Source organism: Microcaecilia unicolor, chromosome 12 (assembly GCF_901765095.1).
Source record: "Microcaecilia unicolor chromosome 12, aMicUni1.1, whole genome shotgun sequence".
NCBI lineage: Eukaryota > Metazoa > Chordata > Amphibia > Gymnophiona > Siphonopidae > Microcaecilia > Microcaecilia unicolor.
This window is the reverse complement of record NC_044042.1, coordinates 43,602,910-43,620,204: the sequence shown is the minus strand read 5'-3', so window position 1 is coordinate 43,620,204 and position 17,295 is coordinate 43,602,910. Positions and strand designations below refer to the sequence as shown.

The following is a 17,295-nucleotide window of genomic DNA, read 5'->3' as shown; positions in this document are numbered from 1 at the left end:
TAAAGATTCACATTCTGCATATCATTAACATTATATGGAGGCGTATTTTCAAAGCACTTTGGGAGGCTAAGTTCCATAGGTTTCTATGGAACTTTGGGAGGCTAAGTGCTTTGAAAATATGATTGTTTATTTTAAATATAATATATTTGTAAATTTAGATTTTTATATATATTTTTATATATGTTTTTTTGGATTCTAATCGTGTGTGTTTTATTTATACATTTCTCTATATCTTTGTAGTGTTTACTATATTTTATTTTCTGTATAGATCCTTATAGGTTTATTGCTGTCTGCTTATTGATTTATTTATTATTTTTTAATCTGTTTTTAAACCCCTGAGGAAGGCTTTTTACGCCGAAACACGGACCGTGTAGGGCCCCAATAAAACTTTGTTTGGAGCTCTTACTCCTGTGATTTGGTTGGTCACTTGGACTTGGTTTTCTTCCACCCTTTGTTTGCTTTGCTTGTGGTATTGTGGACGGAGTGGACCCCCTCTTTCTCCTATGAGGTCGATAGTCAGATTCATCTGGATAGGAACTGCCCCTAATCAAATAAGTCCCACTCATCAGGTTCATACCTAGATTTTCAGTAACATTTTCTGGATATTCCTTGCCATTATCTGGGTAGTGACCATAGGAGCCGGCTCTGTGGGTGCTCCAGCACCCCCAATATTGAGAAAATTCCTTGTACGAGTTGGCTGCTATGGTAGTGACAATGTGGTCAGGGGTGGAGCTGGGAATTAGTTGTAATATTCAGTCTGCTAACCAAGTAACTGTCCAGATAAAGGGGGTCTTTTACTGAAGCTTAGCTCGAGTTGTCTGTAGCAGGGCCCTTTTTATTCCCATGGGCCCTGCTGCAGATAACAAGCTAATCTTTAGTAAAAGACCCCCCAAAGTTTGGACAGAAAAAAAAGACTGTTCTAACTTTATCCATTAGTTAGTTCGGTGCTGTTCTGAATACCACCGCTACCCAAATAAGTAGCACTGACCCATCTATACCCGGATATACAGCACCAACTGATATCCAGTTACTGGCACTGAATATTAAGATATAAAAATCCCATGGTGGCCAGCATTTTAAAATAATTCTGACCACCAAAGGCTGAATATTGAAGACATAATACTAGCAAAATACCACTACAATCTAATCTATCCATTTGATAGAAGAACTTGACAGCTTGTGAAATTACCTCTGACAAATAATGCTATAGAATTTTTATTGGTAATATTGGCTTGATATATTTGCATAGGAGTTTTTCATACTTTTTTTTAGCTATTCCTCTCGTAACTAGATTTCTTTCACTTTACGGGCAACCAAGAAAATAATGGATGTGTAATCACACAGATCAAACTGCTCTTTGTTGTACTCCCTGTGAATAACCTCCAGATCCTCAATGACAAAACCTGCCTCAGTGACAGCTTTCTTCATGAATGCTTCATCCAGGGTCAGACAGGAGAAGCGTCTTTTTCCACATAAGAAATAAGTGGAACCAAGAATCCCATCGATTACTATATGCCCTCCTATTTTGAGCAACGATGAGAGATTCTTCAATGTGTTTCGATAGGTGTCTAAGTCCTTGCAAGCACATTCAAGGCATCCAATAGTAAGCACGCAATCGGCTTTCGGCAGTACTAACGGATCCATTGGGCGACTCTTGGTGACATCACATTTTATAACTTGTTTAACAGCTCTTCTTAATTTCTCCTGTTTTTCGACCAGTTGTCCGCTAAAAGAAGAGAACACATAAGATGATAAATCAAGAACATATTTACCTGTTTCTTATTGTTCTGGTAAGATTCCCTTATTTGGTAGCCTGATTCCTAGTTGCCATTGTGAACCCAAGGCATCACTCCTGTTCCAACTGGACACCAGGGATCATTGGGACTCTGGCATGATGCAGAGTAGAATCGGGGGGGTGTTTGTTGCTGGGGCAGATCAATGTCGGGAAGAGAGGGTGATCAGGGTGTGTATGAAGATTGGGAGCACTGATTTTAGAAAGCTGCTCCCATGCACATAAGGGACCAAATTTTATAAACAGCACCGAAAAATGGGCACTGAAAAAATAATGCACTAAACGTTATTCTATAAACGGTGCTAAAAGTTAGGCGCTGTTTATAGAATACACTTAGCACCAGGATTGGCAGCTATCTTTAGATGCAAGGATTTATGCCAAGTAAACCCTGGTGTAAATCCTTATGTCTAAATTAGGCCCAGATCCCTCTTTTTCCATAACAGCACGCATAAATTCTAGGAATGCCCCTGATCCACCCATGACCCTCCCATGGCCACGCCCTCTTTTCAGAGTCATGCCTAAAATGTATGCGCAGATCTACATGCCTAAAAATGTGCACATAAATTTCAATTATGACCAATTAGTGCCTATAATTGATGATTAGCACCCAGTTATTGGTGCTAATTAGCTCATTATTCGATTAAATTGTCCTGCAGATTCAGTGCACGCCCAAAATTGCATGAGCAATTTTAAGTGCTATTTATAGAATTTTGGAAATGGGGTATAAAAGCACATTTTCTCGCATCTGCAGCTTCCTAAAAATTGCTTCTCTTATCAGCAGCTCTGTGTTTGGCAAGTCCTCTATAAATTAAAAAAGGTCAAAAGGAGAAGCAAAACTGAATAAAAGTGGTGAAAAACATAATAGCTTGGAGGCATCATAAAGCAATCAAGCCGGCTATGTGATCTCCTATAGCACAACGCTATTCCAGATCTGCTGCACTTCATACATGTTAACAACTTGCCTCTTATGCTGGACTAAACCTTTTATCTTCAGTGCTATGCCATTGTGGTGTTAGTTAAGTACTGGGGTTGCTGTGTTTTGGATTTTACATCAGTAAAAACTTATTTTCTAAAAATTTAGAAAAATAAAAAGAATTTAAAGGTTCATTCTGGGGTCTGTCTCTTTCCTGCTCCTGTGTGCTGGGACTGGGTTATCATGTTAATGCAATCACCTGGGTCCCGAAAGGAGCAGGAGAGAGACAGACCTTGGCGCGGGGCACCTCTTGGAGGGCAGGGATGGAGAATTTTGCCCCCCCCCCCCCATGCAGCTCTGCACATATCTGTGGTACAATGAAAGCAATTTACAGTTATGTGCAGGTACTTCTCTGTTCCTAGTAGGCTCACAATCACATATACACTCTTATATGCCATTATTTGAATAAACGTCAGCACCTACTTGATAGAATTGCCCCTTAGCAATTTAAATGGCCAATGTTATCTTTGTAAGGGATCCAGATTTTTTTTTTTTTTAAAGAAACACTTATGCAGTCAGAGTCACCATTGAATATCCAAGCTGACTGCCTCCCACGATCAGAATATTTGCCCCCCCCCCAAGATTAAAAAAAACCCAAAAACACTTATGTAGTCAGTGTCATCATTGAGCACCTAAGCATTTTAAAATATCAATCTCAGTATGTTCATTCAGTATTACTGTACCTCTTCCCTTCCAGATCACAGACAGCCTTCACCACAGGGGTCCAATCAAAGATCCCTGGCTCATTCCTCAGCCACTTCTCAAAATACTGCAGGTTTTGTTCAGTGTAGTCAGCAGCAATGATTTCTTTAAAGGCTTCACATGCTGAAAGCTCTTGATAGATAGCAGGTCCGGAGCCAATATCGATCAAGAGGTCTCCTTTCACTCCACCTGTATGCACAATGACATATAAGAAATGCAGACTTAAGATCCCTGGCTCTTTAAGGACTGCTGGGTTATAAAAAGCCACTCATTGGAGACATCTAAACTTTCACATACACACACATATGATACCTATACATACATGTGAAGCTTGATTTTGCATAGTGGCCTAAGTCTTGACATGCACTGTAACTTACATGTAAGGGCACTTAAAATACATGTGTAATTTGCAGCATGGACAGGGTGAACTGCTAATTTAGCAAAGAACGCATTGAGGGGGGAGGGGCGCACTTCAATATTCTGTTTTCAATCCCTAGGGACAGCCAGGTACCCTGGAGTCCTGCAGAGATTGCCTGTCCCTTACTATTGACAATGTGATAGTGTAACAGCATCCCCCATTCAGCTCAGAGGGAGCAGTGGGTATCACTTGAGGGTTTTAAACATATAAGTGACGGTACATAAACGTGTAGGTGACAGGTTTTGCAACCTATGCATTTGTGCACCAGCATTTACACATGTAAGTGCTGGATTTTACGAAACTGGGGGGCAATTCTACAACTGGGCGCCTCCATTTAGGCACCCCTACGACCCACAGCAGGAGCCTATTGTATAATGGCATCTGGGTGCCCAGGTTCCATTATAGAAGACTAATGTAACCTGGTATCAACACACCTAATATTTATATGCCTATACTTTCCCGAGCCGTAGACCTTGCACAAGTTCAGGCATCTAAATGCAGCACAAATGCGCTTAACGTATGGCATTCTGCAAGTTACTTGAGTAAGTGGAAGCCCATGCTCCCCCCGGGGATACAGCCCCCTTGCATTTACACACTTTGAGCCAGATTCTATAAACAGCGCTGAAAAATCATCCCCGATATAATTCAATGCACAATGCTATTCTATGCTATTTGGAATTAGTGCTGAATTTGGTACTCAACTTTGGGCATGAAGACTTAACAGCAGTTGAAACATAGTGTAAATCCTGGCGTGCAAATTGCGCTTAACGTATGGCATTCTGCAAGTTACTTGAGTAAGTGGAAGCCCATGCTCCCCCCAGGGATACAGCCCCCTTGCATTTACACACTTTGAGCCAGATTCTATAAACAGCGCTGAAAAATCATCCCCGATATAATTCAATGCACAATGCTATTCTATGCTATTTGGAATTAGTGCTGAATTTGGTACTCAACTTTGGGCATGAAGACTTAACAGCAGTTGAAACATAGTGTAAATCCTGGCGTGCAAATTGGGCACGGATCCCCACTCTTCTGCAGCGCTGTGCACATCTTTTGTGAACACCCCTGACCCAAACATGCCCCTTCCGTGGCCATGCCCCCTTTTTGAGTTGCACGTGATCCCGTTTTAGCGCCCATTGTTAGAGAACAGCATGGCCAGATCGGCACCCAAATTATAATTAGTCCAATTAAGTGCTTGTTAGCTCTAATAATGAAATCATTACAGCCCATTAATCAATTAATTGGACAACCGTTATAGAATCTGGAGGTCTGCAACTTATGCATGCTGTTACAGAATAGGGCTTAGGTGCTCTGCTGCCACTTTAGAGGATATGTACATTTACACAACCTGTAAGTATTAGTATTGTAGACATTTACATGTGCAAAGGGTATGTAAAATGTGGCCACATAGATTATAAAATTGCCCTTCACATGTCTAAGGGGAGCCAATAATGGAGCCAAGCTACAAAACTCTATATTTTGGATTTTAGAAGTGGTTTTGAACACCAGAGAGGTAAGCACAATGACCCCTCATTTATTCCTGAAACCCCAAAGTCCAAATGAGTAGTTATCTGACATGTATGCCTCAGGACAGGTGTGCATGCTAAAGTCTAGATTTTGTAAACTAGGCTTGTAGTGCTGATGAAAAGTCAGAGATATGTGTATGCTTTCCAGAACTTTCAAAAGAGAATTATATCGGTTTAGAGACCAATATTCAGCCAACGGTGATCAGTACTCCGCTGTAAGCTGAATCAGGCACAAATATTCAGTGCCATTTCTTATCCAGGTCTCAGCACTGAATACCCGGGTCTGGAGCAGCCACCAGGAGTTACCCGGGTACTGGCGATATTCAGTTGCGATACCCAAATACCTATCCAGTTAACTTTGAGCAGAAAAAATTATATAATAATCTAATAAATAAGGCTGCAAGTTAACAGCAGTTAACTTTGGGATTAATGCATTAATTATTAATTACAATATAAAATAATCATGATTAAAGCATTTAATCACATTGCAGCATCTCCTGTCTGCCCCAAACATCTCTTCTACTCTCTTCCACTCCCAACCCCTTTCCCCGGCATGATCCAGCATCTTTCCCTCCACCTGGGATTCAACATCACCCCCCCCCCCACCCCATGCCGGTGTACCTTAAAAATGGTCTTCTGTTGGTCCCCAGCAGCAGCAGTGTTGCACATATGCTGCCCAGTGGTGTAGCAAGGGCAGGGCAGTGGGGGCGGTCCACCCCGGGTGCACTCTGCAGGAGAGGTGTAGGGAGCAGCTGTGTGGTTGTCGGCTCTGCCTGTTCCCTGCTCCCTCTGGTGTTATTTCCTGTTCCGGGATAGAGGGAACAGGGAACCGGCGGAGCTGACAGCTGCATGGCTGCTCCCAGCACCCCAGGAGGTAAGAACAATGCACTGGGGGGGGGGGGACTTGGAGGTGATGCGCTGGGGGGGGGGATGATGCTGCACCTGGGGGGTGTCATGCTGCATCACGGGAGAATGATGCTGCACCCAGGGGGGTGCACAGCGGCAAACCGCCCCGGGTGGCAGCCGACCAAGGAACACCACTGATGCTGCCTGCGGTCTGCTCCAGAGCTTTCCCCCTGGCTCATTCCACTTCCTTTGATATCACTTCCTGTTTCTGCATGGGTAGGTCGGGTCAGAGGGAAAGCTGGGGACCAACAGAAGACCACCTTGCAGAAAGACCAGTGGGGGAAGGGAAATTGAGAGGGGACAGATGCCAAACCCTGAGGGGGGAGTGAAGTGAGCTGCAGACCCACAAGTAGAACTGGAGGGGTCACCAGTGGAAGCTATCACCAAGGCAGCAAGCTCCTGCAGCTGTGAGAGCTTGGTGCTGCTTGCTACCAAGTTTATGTTGCTGCTAATGGAGGTGTGGGGGGGGGGGAGGGGGGTGCTGAACAATGGGAGGGAGGGAGAAAGAAAGAAAGAAAGAAAGAAAGAAAGAAAGAAAGAAAGAAAGAAAGAAAGAAAGAAAGAAAGAAAGAAAGAAAGAAAGAAAGAAAGAAAGAAAGAAAGAAAGAAAGAGACAATGGACTTGGGGGAAGAGGAAAGGGAGGGAAGAAAGAGAACAGGAAAGATGTTGGATCTGAGGGGCGGGAGGGAGGAAGATTATCAGTCCTTTAGAGAAAGGAAGGGGGATTTGATTTGATATACCACCTTTCTGCGGTTACAATCAAAGCAGTTTACATATTATGTACTGGTACCTATTTTGTACCTGGGATAATGGAGAATTGTGACTTGCCCAGAGTCACAAGGAGCTGCAGCAGGAAATAGATAAATAAATGAACAAACAAACTGTAATCATGCGATTAATCACGATAAATTTTTTGAAACTGACTGCAGCCCTAGTAATAAATATAATGATAAAATATAATAATACAATAATATCATAATTTAAATAAAGGCATACAGCATGATCCAAAAGAAACTGCAATATTAAAACATAAAACCTAATGACCTGATATTCAAAAATAGCTGCATTCCTAAATTATGCTCATAAATTTCTGCCCTATTTTCAGACAAATTTAGGAGCATAAGTTTCTGACTAAAAATTCCCCTTAATTTAGGGGTTTAATATGTGTGCTTATAAATTGAGGATGGCTATTCATTTGTCTAGATTTATGAGCTAATTTATGACCTGTCAGACTTGTGAGTTCTTTTACCAAGTAGAGGGCTGCTGTGCCCGGTACTCGGACCAGGTTCTGCTTGCGGCTGGACAACCCCGGGTTTCACCTGCGCTGACCGCCATTCCCCAGAGGTTCAGCCCCTAGGTACGGGCGGCCTGCAAGACTTACGGGACGGAGCTGGAAGCGGGGTAATAAATGTATCAGCCAGGCAGGCAGCAGGTCAAGAGAGTAATCCAGGTACAAGTGGCAGTCCGTAGGCAGGCGGCAGGCAAGAGAGTAATCCAGGTACAGGCAAAAGTCAGTAGGCAGGCGGAAGGCAAGAGAGTAATCCAGATGCAGGCGAAAGTCAGTAGGCAGGCAGCAGGCAGCAGGCAAGAGAGTAATCCAGGTACAGGCAAAGTCAGCAACGAGGGACCAATAGATAAGAAGCAGACCACATAGTTAGAAACACCTACCAAAGTAGAAGCCAAAGCATGGAGTCCAGGGAGAGCTCAGCTGATAAAGTGCTGGCGTCTGACATCAGCAGGGAGAAGGGGCACAGCCATAGGACAAGAGCAGGGGAAGGAGGAACCAGAAGACCAATAGGAGAGAACCAAGGGAAGCCAGGCAAAGGAAGAGCAGACCCAGGTGGGTGGAAGCAAAGCAATTAAGGAGCCTGCAACCACCGCTCTCTGAACAAACCCAGAGAGGACTACAAACACATGGCTCAGGCAGTCCCAGTCATGTGTGCGTGTCGATGGGACCCCGCACAGCCCGAGGACGCCACTTGCATTGAGGTAGGAGACATGATATGACACTAGTGCTGAAAATCAATGTTAAGCACCTAACTTCTTTCCATGCTCTAAATCGTCCCCTGTTGCCACCCACTTTTTATGCTCCCAAAGTTGTTTAGTGAAATTTTGAGCATAACGTTAGCACTCAGCCCTAGTAAATTTTCAAACAGTTAGGAGCATAAATCCTTTGAATATTGGGCCCTACCCAGCCCATATTCAGCCCACAGCAGTTAGCAATCTTTTAAGCACTGACTGCTATGAGCAGAATTAGCACCACATATTCAATGCTGGACCATGTCCAGGTACCAGCACTGAATATCTGTATCTAATTGTTAGGTGCTGGCTGTCGGGTCATATGTGGAGCCTGGCCAATATTCAGCAGGGACTCACATAAGACATTTATATGGGTCCTGGCTGAATATCAGCCGGGTCTCACATCAAATTAGCTGTCCATGTCTCACTCCATCTCTTCTCGATCTTACCTCCCACCCCCAGAGCGGTACCTGAAGTACTCGTGGTATTTGAACTACCACAAGGCCTGCTGCTAGAGGTCATGGCAGCCACTTTCAGGAGCAAGTGGGCATCTCTCCTGCCTGTTTCCAGGCCTCATGGTGTTTTCTTTGGGGGGGGGGGGGGGGGGGGTAGAGGGAGGATCAGAAGGGTGGATAGGCAAAGTCCAGGAATGGAAGGGAGGTAATAAAAGGGGGTACTAAGCTGATCTGAGGGTGGAAGGGAGGATCGGAAGGGGGGGCTGCAGGACCACATGTACAACAACCCGGAGGTTAACCGGGTACCAGCTGATATTCAGACTGGAGCTTGGTTTACTTCACTGCATAAAGTTAGGCCAGCCTTTTTGCTGTCCTAACTATGCAGTAAGCCTAGATGGTTAGCAGATTGAATATCTCCGCTAACCAGCTTGGTCATCGCTCCACCCTAACTCCGCCTCCAGCCCACCCCTAACCTTATCGGTTAAGGACAGGCCATTTAGAGGGGATATTCAGCGGCACTGTCTGGTTAAGTGTTGCTGAATGTCCCTATATAGCCTCAGTCAAGTGATTTAAATGGCCAGGAGCCTCTCTTGGGCATTCAAATTACTTTGAATATCGGGCTTTCTAAAGATAGCCAAATCAAACTACTATTAAATGAAACCAGTATCTGCTTTGCTCACGGAGCTAAAAGCCACTTCATTTCTCTGATAATTAATGCTTCTTCCAAACTCATTGTTGAGACCCTTTTTTTAAAGTTGCAAGAGGATACCTTTGTATCTCTGAGGAGGTATCAGAACCACAAATCTGTGTGTTCACCAGTGTACAACCAGACTGCACCAGCCTGCCACTCTGCCTTTCCTGCTCCTGATGTTGGATAGGTCCTTATCTCGTGTCCATTAGCAGGGAGAGGAGAAGGCAGGTGAGGAACAGCACACTGTTTTCCCTGAGATGTAACAGAGAGAGTTGAAACACAAGAGAAATATTGAGTTTTGAAGCCAAGATAGGACAAGAATGACATGAACCACCCCAATATGTAGGCACTCCATAAGTATCCCGTTTGCTTAATGATGAAAGAGAACTACTTTAACTACACAGTTCCTACTGCAATGGATAGAAATTAATACCCACCTGAAGAGAAGGTCTGGGCTAGTTTTCTCAGTGCAAATTGCAGATACCCATCTTGCACCAGCATACCAGATTCTGCTCCATAATATGTATCCAGGTAATCTCTTGGATCAAAATCTATTTGATAGGTATCCTTGTCAGTAAATTTTGATTCCATTTTGCCCTTTCAGATTTTTCAGGTCTCTTATACACTTCTTAGTTCAGGCAAATACAGACTGTCCCAGCTAAGCTGTGTTTATACTAAAGTTCTGATTAAGAGTTCTTACAAATATTGACGGCAGTTGGATATGGATGGAGGCCAAGCCAAGTCAGTGGGTGGGGGAGTAGGGCAGCAGTCCAATTAGCAAAAAATAAGGCTTTTCAGAACTTCTGACAGTCCTTGGCTAAAAGACAAAACCAAAAAATAAAAATCAAAAAATCCTCTCAAAGATTGCTTATTTTTTATTTTGTGTACAATTACCTTCAGATTTCTATTATACACACGCTTAACTTCTTCTGTCTTTTAGCAATGTTTTCATACAGCTGTTGAGGGTTTTTTAAATTATTATCTTCTTGAGTAACATCTTGAATGTGTAGCAGCAAGAAGCCACAAATTCTAGATACCCTCTCCTAAAATGACCCTGTAAACATAAGTACATAAGTTTTGCTATACTAGGAAAGACCAAAGGTCCATCAAGCCCATCATCCTGTTTCTAACAGTGGCCAGTCCAGGTCACAAATACCTGGCAAGATCCCAAAAAGTACAAAACATTTTATACTGCTTATCCCAGAAATGGGGGAAAGAATGTTGAACTGATTCAGCCAGATCTAAGTGCTGTCTTTGATATAGTGGATCACTACCTCCTATTAGAGAGACTAGCAGATGGTGGTATTTCTGAGACGGGTCCTCAAATGGTTTCATTGTTTTCTTTTGAACTGCTCTTTCTGAGTGATAATGTGCAGTGATTCCCCTAAGATGCATCCCTTCCACAGTGGTGTTCCTCTAGGCTCCATCTCTTCCCCACTCTTTTTAATTTACTCCTATCTCTACTGCTTACAATCATCCAAGATTTAGAATACATTGCAGAAGGTATCCAACTTGTATTAGTTCACTTTAGCTGGAATCTTGAATTCTAGGCACAGTTTAACCATCTTTTGGATAATATTAATAAATGGAATACATCCCATAAACTCTTAGTGAACCCATAGAAATTGGAGGCCATTTGTTTCCTTTGGTGCTCTCAGATTACCTCTTTTCAGTCAAACATCATATACCATAAAATTCCTTTAATAATGCTTATGAACTCTTTAGTTTTCTTAGACAACTACTACTACTACTACTACTTAACATTTCTAAAGCGCTACTAGGGTTACGCAGCGCTGTACAATTTAACATAAAAGGACAGTCCCTGCTCAAAGAGCTTACAATCTAAAGGACAAGTGAATAGTCAGTTCGATAGGGGCAGTCAAATTGGGGCAGTCTGGATATCCTGAAGGTAAGAGTTAGGTGCCGAAGGCAGCATTGAAGAGGTGGGCTTTAAGCAAAGACTTGAAGATGGGCAGGGAGGGGGCTTGACGTAAGGGCTCAGGAAGGTTACTACTACTACTACTATTTAGCATTTCTATAGCGCTACAAGGCATACGCAGCGCTGCACAAACATAGAAGAAAGACAGTCCCTGCTCAAAGAGCTTACAATCTAATAGACAAAAAATAAATAAAGTAAGCAAATCAAATCAATTAATGTGAACGGGAAGGAAGAGAGGAGGGTAGGTGGAGGCGAGTGGGTTGTTCCAGGCATAGGGTGAGGCGAGGCAGGCGAGGCGAGGCGAGGCAGAATGGGTGGAGCCTGGAGTTGGCAGTGGTGGAGAAGGGTACTGAGAGGAGGGATTTGTCCTGTGAATGGAGGTTTTGGGTGGGAACATAAGGGGAGATGAGGGTAGAGAGGTAGTGAGGGGCAGCAGACTGAGTACATTTGTAGGTAAGAAGGAGAAGCTTGAACTGAATGCGGTATCGGATTGGAAGCCAGTGAAGTGACCTGAGAAGAGGGGTGATATGAGTATATCAGTTCTGGCGGAATATAAGATGTGCAGCAGAGTTCTGAACAGATTGAAGGGGGGATAGATGGCTAAGTGGGAGTCCGGTGAGGAGTAAGTTGCAGTAGTCAAGGCGAGAGGTAATGAGAGCATGGATGAGAGTTCGGGTGGTGTGTTCAGAGAGGAAAGGGCGAATTTTGCTGATGTTGAAGAGGAAGAAGCGACAGGTCTTGGCTATCTGCTAGATGTGTGCTGAGAAGGAGAGGGAGGAGTCGAAGATGACTCCGAGGTTGTGGGCAGATGAGATGGGGAGGATGAGGGTGTTATCAACTGAGATAGAAAGTGGAGGAAGAGGAGAAGTGTGTTTTGGTGGAAAGATGATGAGCTCAGTCTTGGACATGTTCAGTTTCAGGTGGCGGTTGGACATCCATGTAGCAATGTCGGTTAAGCAGGCCGATACCTTTGCCTGGGTCTCCACGGTGATGTCTGGTGTGGAGAGATACAGCTGGGTGTCATCCGCATAGAGATGATACTGGAAGCCATGAGATGAGATGAGGGAGCCCAGGGAAGAGGTGTAGATTGAGAAGAGAAGGGGTCCAAGGACAGATCCCTGGGGAACACCAACAGATAGCGGGATGGGGGTGGAGGAAGATCCATGAGAGTGAACTCTGAAGGTGCAGTGGGAGAGATAGGAGGAGAACCAGGAGAGGACAGAGCCCTGGAACCCGAATGAGGACAGTGTGGCAAGGAGTAAATCATGATTGACAGTGTCAAAAAACGGTGGATAGATCGAGGAGGATGAGGATGGAGTAGTGGCCTCTGGATTTGGCAAGGAACAGGTCATTACAGACTTTAGAGAGTGCTGTTTCTGTCGAGTGTAGAGGGCAAAAACCGGATTGAAGTGGATCGAGGATGGCATGAGAGGAGAGAAAATTAAGGCAGCGGCTGTGAACGGCACGCTCAAGTATTTTAGAGAGGAAGCGTAGGAGGGAGATGGGGCGGTAGTTGGAGGGACAGGTAGGGTCAAGTGATGGTTTTTTGAGGAGCGGTGTGACTACGGCATACTTGAAGGTGTCAGGGACAGTTGCAGTGGAGAGAGAGAGGTTGAGGATATGACAGATGGAGGGGGTGACAGTATGAGAGATGGTGTTAAGTAAGTTGGTGGGGATGGGATCAGAGGAACAGGTGGTACTTTTCGAGGAGGAAAGAAGGAAAGAATCATGTTCTATGATTCCCCATGTTTCCTCTGTGGTCAAAACCTCTTTTCATGCCCATAAGATGATCATATCCCTTAGTCCTCTACTGAACAATAATGCTATTAAGACATTAGCCTTGCCCTAAACCACCTTCATTATTGCCACTCTGTGCTTGTCAATATACGTACCCTTCTAACTTGAACAGATTCCAACTTGTACAGAACACTACTGTTAGACTTCTTTATAACTCCATGTTTTGATTATGTTTCCCCTTGAGAAACACTAACTCCCAATTTCTTATCGGACTAAGTTCAAAAACCTAACACTTGCCCACGAGTTTTCTATACTGGTCTTCCTCTCTATATGAATTCTTTAGTTACTCTATTTGCACTCCCTGGCTCCTACATTCATTCCATGCAAACTAGCTATCTTCTCTCCCTCTTTCATACATCTAGACTCTACTCACCAGACCACATTCTGCTATTTGTCCCCTTCCTTGTGGAATTTCCTGCTGTAGAATTTATATATGGAAAGCTCCTTCCAGAAATTCAGGGAAGGAGTGAAAACCTGTTTTTTTTTCATCAGACTTTCCTTGATTTAGTTGATAAGCAGTAGTTTCAGCATTCAATAATTTATCAACCCCTTTGTGTCACACTTAATCTTTTTTTTTTCCTGGTTGGATAATGTTATGCTATTGTATCCCCATCCTTATGTGTCCTTAATCCATTGTATTCTCTTACATTTGTGGTCTATCACTCCAGTTAAATATTTCCTTTTGCAAATTGCAATGATGCTAAGATTTTTGTGTGTATTGTGTTATAACAATAGTTCAATAAATACAGTAATTAATGAATCCCCTTAGTCCCAGGAATGATCTAAATTCTTCTTGCAGAATTTGGTCTATATATCAGCTGTGTAAGTCTTCAGTGTTTTCATTCTTATTTAGTTCTATTAACATTTATATTCTGCTATTATCCAGAGCAGAGTACAATGTAACACACACAATAAAAATACATCAAACAAAAAACATATACATAAAAATACAGTTAGATTTATTACAAAGTTGTGTCCCCATTATATTGGAATCAATTCTGAACCTGCATCAACAAATGCTGTTTTAATAATTTCTTGAACAAAACCAAATTCTTCTGTTTCCTGAGGACAACAAGTAGTTTATTCCACTCCACAGGACCAGCCATGGAGTAAACTCTCCTCCTTGTGTATTCCGATTGAAAAAGTAAAAAATCAGTACGAAGTGCCCATTTCAGCTGGTACAAATGAAGAGAGTCCGATAGATGTTGGGAAGATTCCTGATAAACATTTTGATGTTCCATCACTAGCAATTTAAACCTAATCCGACTTGAACAGATAGCCATTGTAGCTTTTGCAGAAATGGAGAAACATGTTCATGTTTAGACAAACCATACAACAAGCAAACTGTTTTTCCTGATCACACTAGCAGGTTGCTTTTGATCCCTAATTAGCTGAAAAATAAACACCTAATTTTACAATTTATAAATACTTAGAAATAGAAACCTTGGTCCTGATATTCAACCAGTAGTGGCCAGCCATTTATATGGTGCTGACCACCACAACTGAGATAGATCCGGGTATTCAATACCAGGCCTAATTCGAGTACTGAAACTGAATATCCAGGTTTTACCAAGCTGCTGGAAGTTATCCGATGCTGGATAACTCAAATGTTCACAGACCAGGAATAATATTTCTCAGCTTTTTCCTTCTGTAAAACGGAATACAAATCAAGGTAAGGTATACACAAAAAGTAGCACATATGAGTTATCTTATGAGTGGAGGAGTGGCCTAGTGGTTAGGGGGGTGGACTTTGGTCCTGAGCAACTGAGTTCGATTCCCACTTCAGGCACAGGCAGCTCCTTGTGACTCTGGGCAAGTCACCTAACCCTCCGTTGCCACATTGAGCCTGCCATGAGTGGGAAAGCATGGGGTACAAATGTAACAAAAATAAAATAAATCTTGTTGGGCAGACTGGATGGACCATGCAGGTCTTTTTCTGCCGTCATCTACTATGTTACTATCCAGCTCATTTTCGAAAGTGATCGCCGGCCATTTTCCGACATAAATCGTGAGATGGCAGGCGATCTCAGAAAAGTGACCAAATCGATATAATCGAAAGCCGCTTTTTTGGCAACATCGCCGCTTTCCCGTTGTATCACCGGCCAAAGTTCAAAGGGGCGTGTCGGAGGTGAAGCGAAGGCGGGATATGGGCGGGCATGGGCGTGGCTACCAGATGGCCGGCTTTCGGCGATAATGGAAAAAATCAAAACCGGCGATACGCAGTATATCGCTGGGTTTACTTGATCCTTTTATTTACACGACCAAGCCTCAAAAAGGTGCACCAAGTGACCATATGACCACTGGAGGGAATAGGGGATGACCTCCCCATACTCCCCCAGTGGTCACCAACCCCCTCCCATACTAAAAAAATAAAACTAAAAACCTTTTTTGCCAGCCTGTATGCCAGCCTCAAATGCTGTACCCACCTCCATGACAGCAAAATGTGTTGTATCCTCCGACAGCCTTTCCCTGGTTGCGATGTGGCTCTCGGGTGAGTGTGACACCTTTTCTGTTAGGTGCCCTGCAGAGTCACATCAGCAATGCATTGTGGTGGGTGTAGGGTACTGGGCTCTACTCCCATGTTGCTTTCCCCCCCTGCTAACTTTGTCAGAGTGTGCCCTGTTTGTTTCCGGTAGTCCATGAGGTAGTGGCCATTTTTGTAATCCAGTTTTAGATCCCTGTCATGTGTTACCCACGTTAGAGAACATTATTACCTTGAATGTGGCTGAAACAGTGGTGTAGCCACAGGTGGCTTTGATTTATGGCTCACGCCCACCCAACAGTAGCACATGTTTAGTGGTAACTGGTGGGAATCCCAAGCTCCGCCAGCTGAAGATTTCCCCCTGATGGTAACAAAAATGCTACTCTCCATGACAGCAGCACCTGTGCACGCTCAGTTTTCAGTGCATTCCTGCTGCCAAGGTGGAAAGAAGCGTTTTCCCACCAGCTGAGATTTGTTTTTGGGTTTTTTTTGGGGGGGGGGGGGGAGAACACTTGGTGCCCACCCAATTCTTGCCTAGGCCCACCCAAAATCTGTTGTATGGCTACGCCTCTGGGCTGAAAGAGGACATTGTACACCATTCTGCGACCTACTGCTAATCTCAGTACCAGGGAGACTCTTTGCCAGTGGGGCACAACCTCTGATCTGCAGTTAACTGTGAGTAAACATGCTTATTCAAATAAAGGACTTTTTCAAAGAGATTAGTCTTCAGGTGTCAACTGGTGTGCCAAGGTTATACAGCAGCAACAAGTCCTAGAGGTCTGCGTGTATGCAGGTCCCTGGAGCAAATTTAGGGGTAGATGCATCAAGCAAACGTAAAAAAATCAAAATCGTTAAAGGCCCTAACGATCTTTAAAAAACGAAGAATGCACCAAAAAAAAAAGTCACACATGCTCAGATCGGTATAGAAACGTACAATGTATCAAAGAATCACAATACACATCGTTAATCGGCCCCCAAATCATGCGCAGAGCAGCCAAGCGTTATGTTAGCTGCTCTGCGCATGCCACAAACAGTCAAAACACAGTCAAATCACAAGCACATGGCTCCCAAATCAAAACAAAAAGAAAAAAAAAGGGTCGGGAGGGGGCAAGGGTGCTCATCAGGAGCGTCCTGTACGGACGGCCTTGCCCCCCCCCCCCCCCCGCTGCTCCCCACTTTCCGCCGCTCCCCCCACCCCGAAAAAGCAAAATTCGAGCAGCCCCTGCCCCCCGCCCTTCCTCACTACTCTCTCACCTCAGCTCCGCCTCCAGACATCCTCCGTCCTGTGCCCCGCCCCCTTTTGGGGTCGTCGCCACCATTCCCCTCCTCCATCGGGCCCCCCTCCCTCTTACCGGGCCCGTGCAGCGCCTCTCTCCTCTGTCCGAAGGCGCTGCACGGGCAAGAAGAAAGCCTGATGCCTGCCTTCGCCCAGCTTCGATGGCGCGTCTTTCTCCTGCTGGGCCCGCCCCTGTCTGACGTCAGTAACCTACGTAGGTAACCGACGTCAGACAGGGGCGGGCCCAGCAGGAGAAAGACGCGCCATCGAAGCTGGGCGAAGGCAGGCATCAGGCTTTCTTCTTGCCCGTGCAGCGCC

At 44.3% G+C, this 17,295-nt stretch overlaps 1 protein-coding gene across 1 annotated transcript; it reads right to left on the bottom strand.

Annotated features, from left to right (window-relative positions):
* Positions 1-861: 861 nt before the first annotated feature.
* On the bottom strand, positions 862-10,286 carry LOC115481614 (nicotinamide N-methyltransferase-like). The gene is made up of 3 exons (XM_030220891.1): positions 9,921-10,286; positions 3,449-3,656; positions 862-1,726 (listed from the first exon to the last, which is right to left on the bottom strand). The coding sequence occupies exons 1-3, from the start codon at positions 10,072-10,074 to the stop codon at positions 1,288-1,290; spliced, it is 801 nt and encodes a 266-aa protein (XP_030076751.1). The 5' UTR covers positions 10,075-10,286; the 3' UTR covers positions 862-1,287.
* Positions 10,287-17,295: the final 7,009 nt, after the last annotated feature.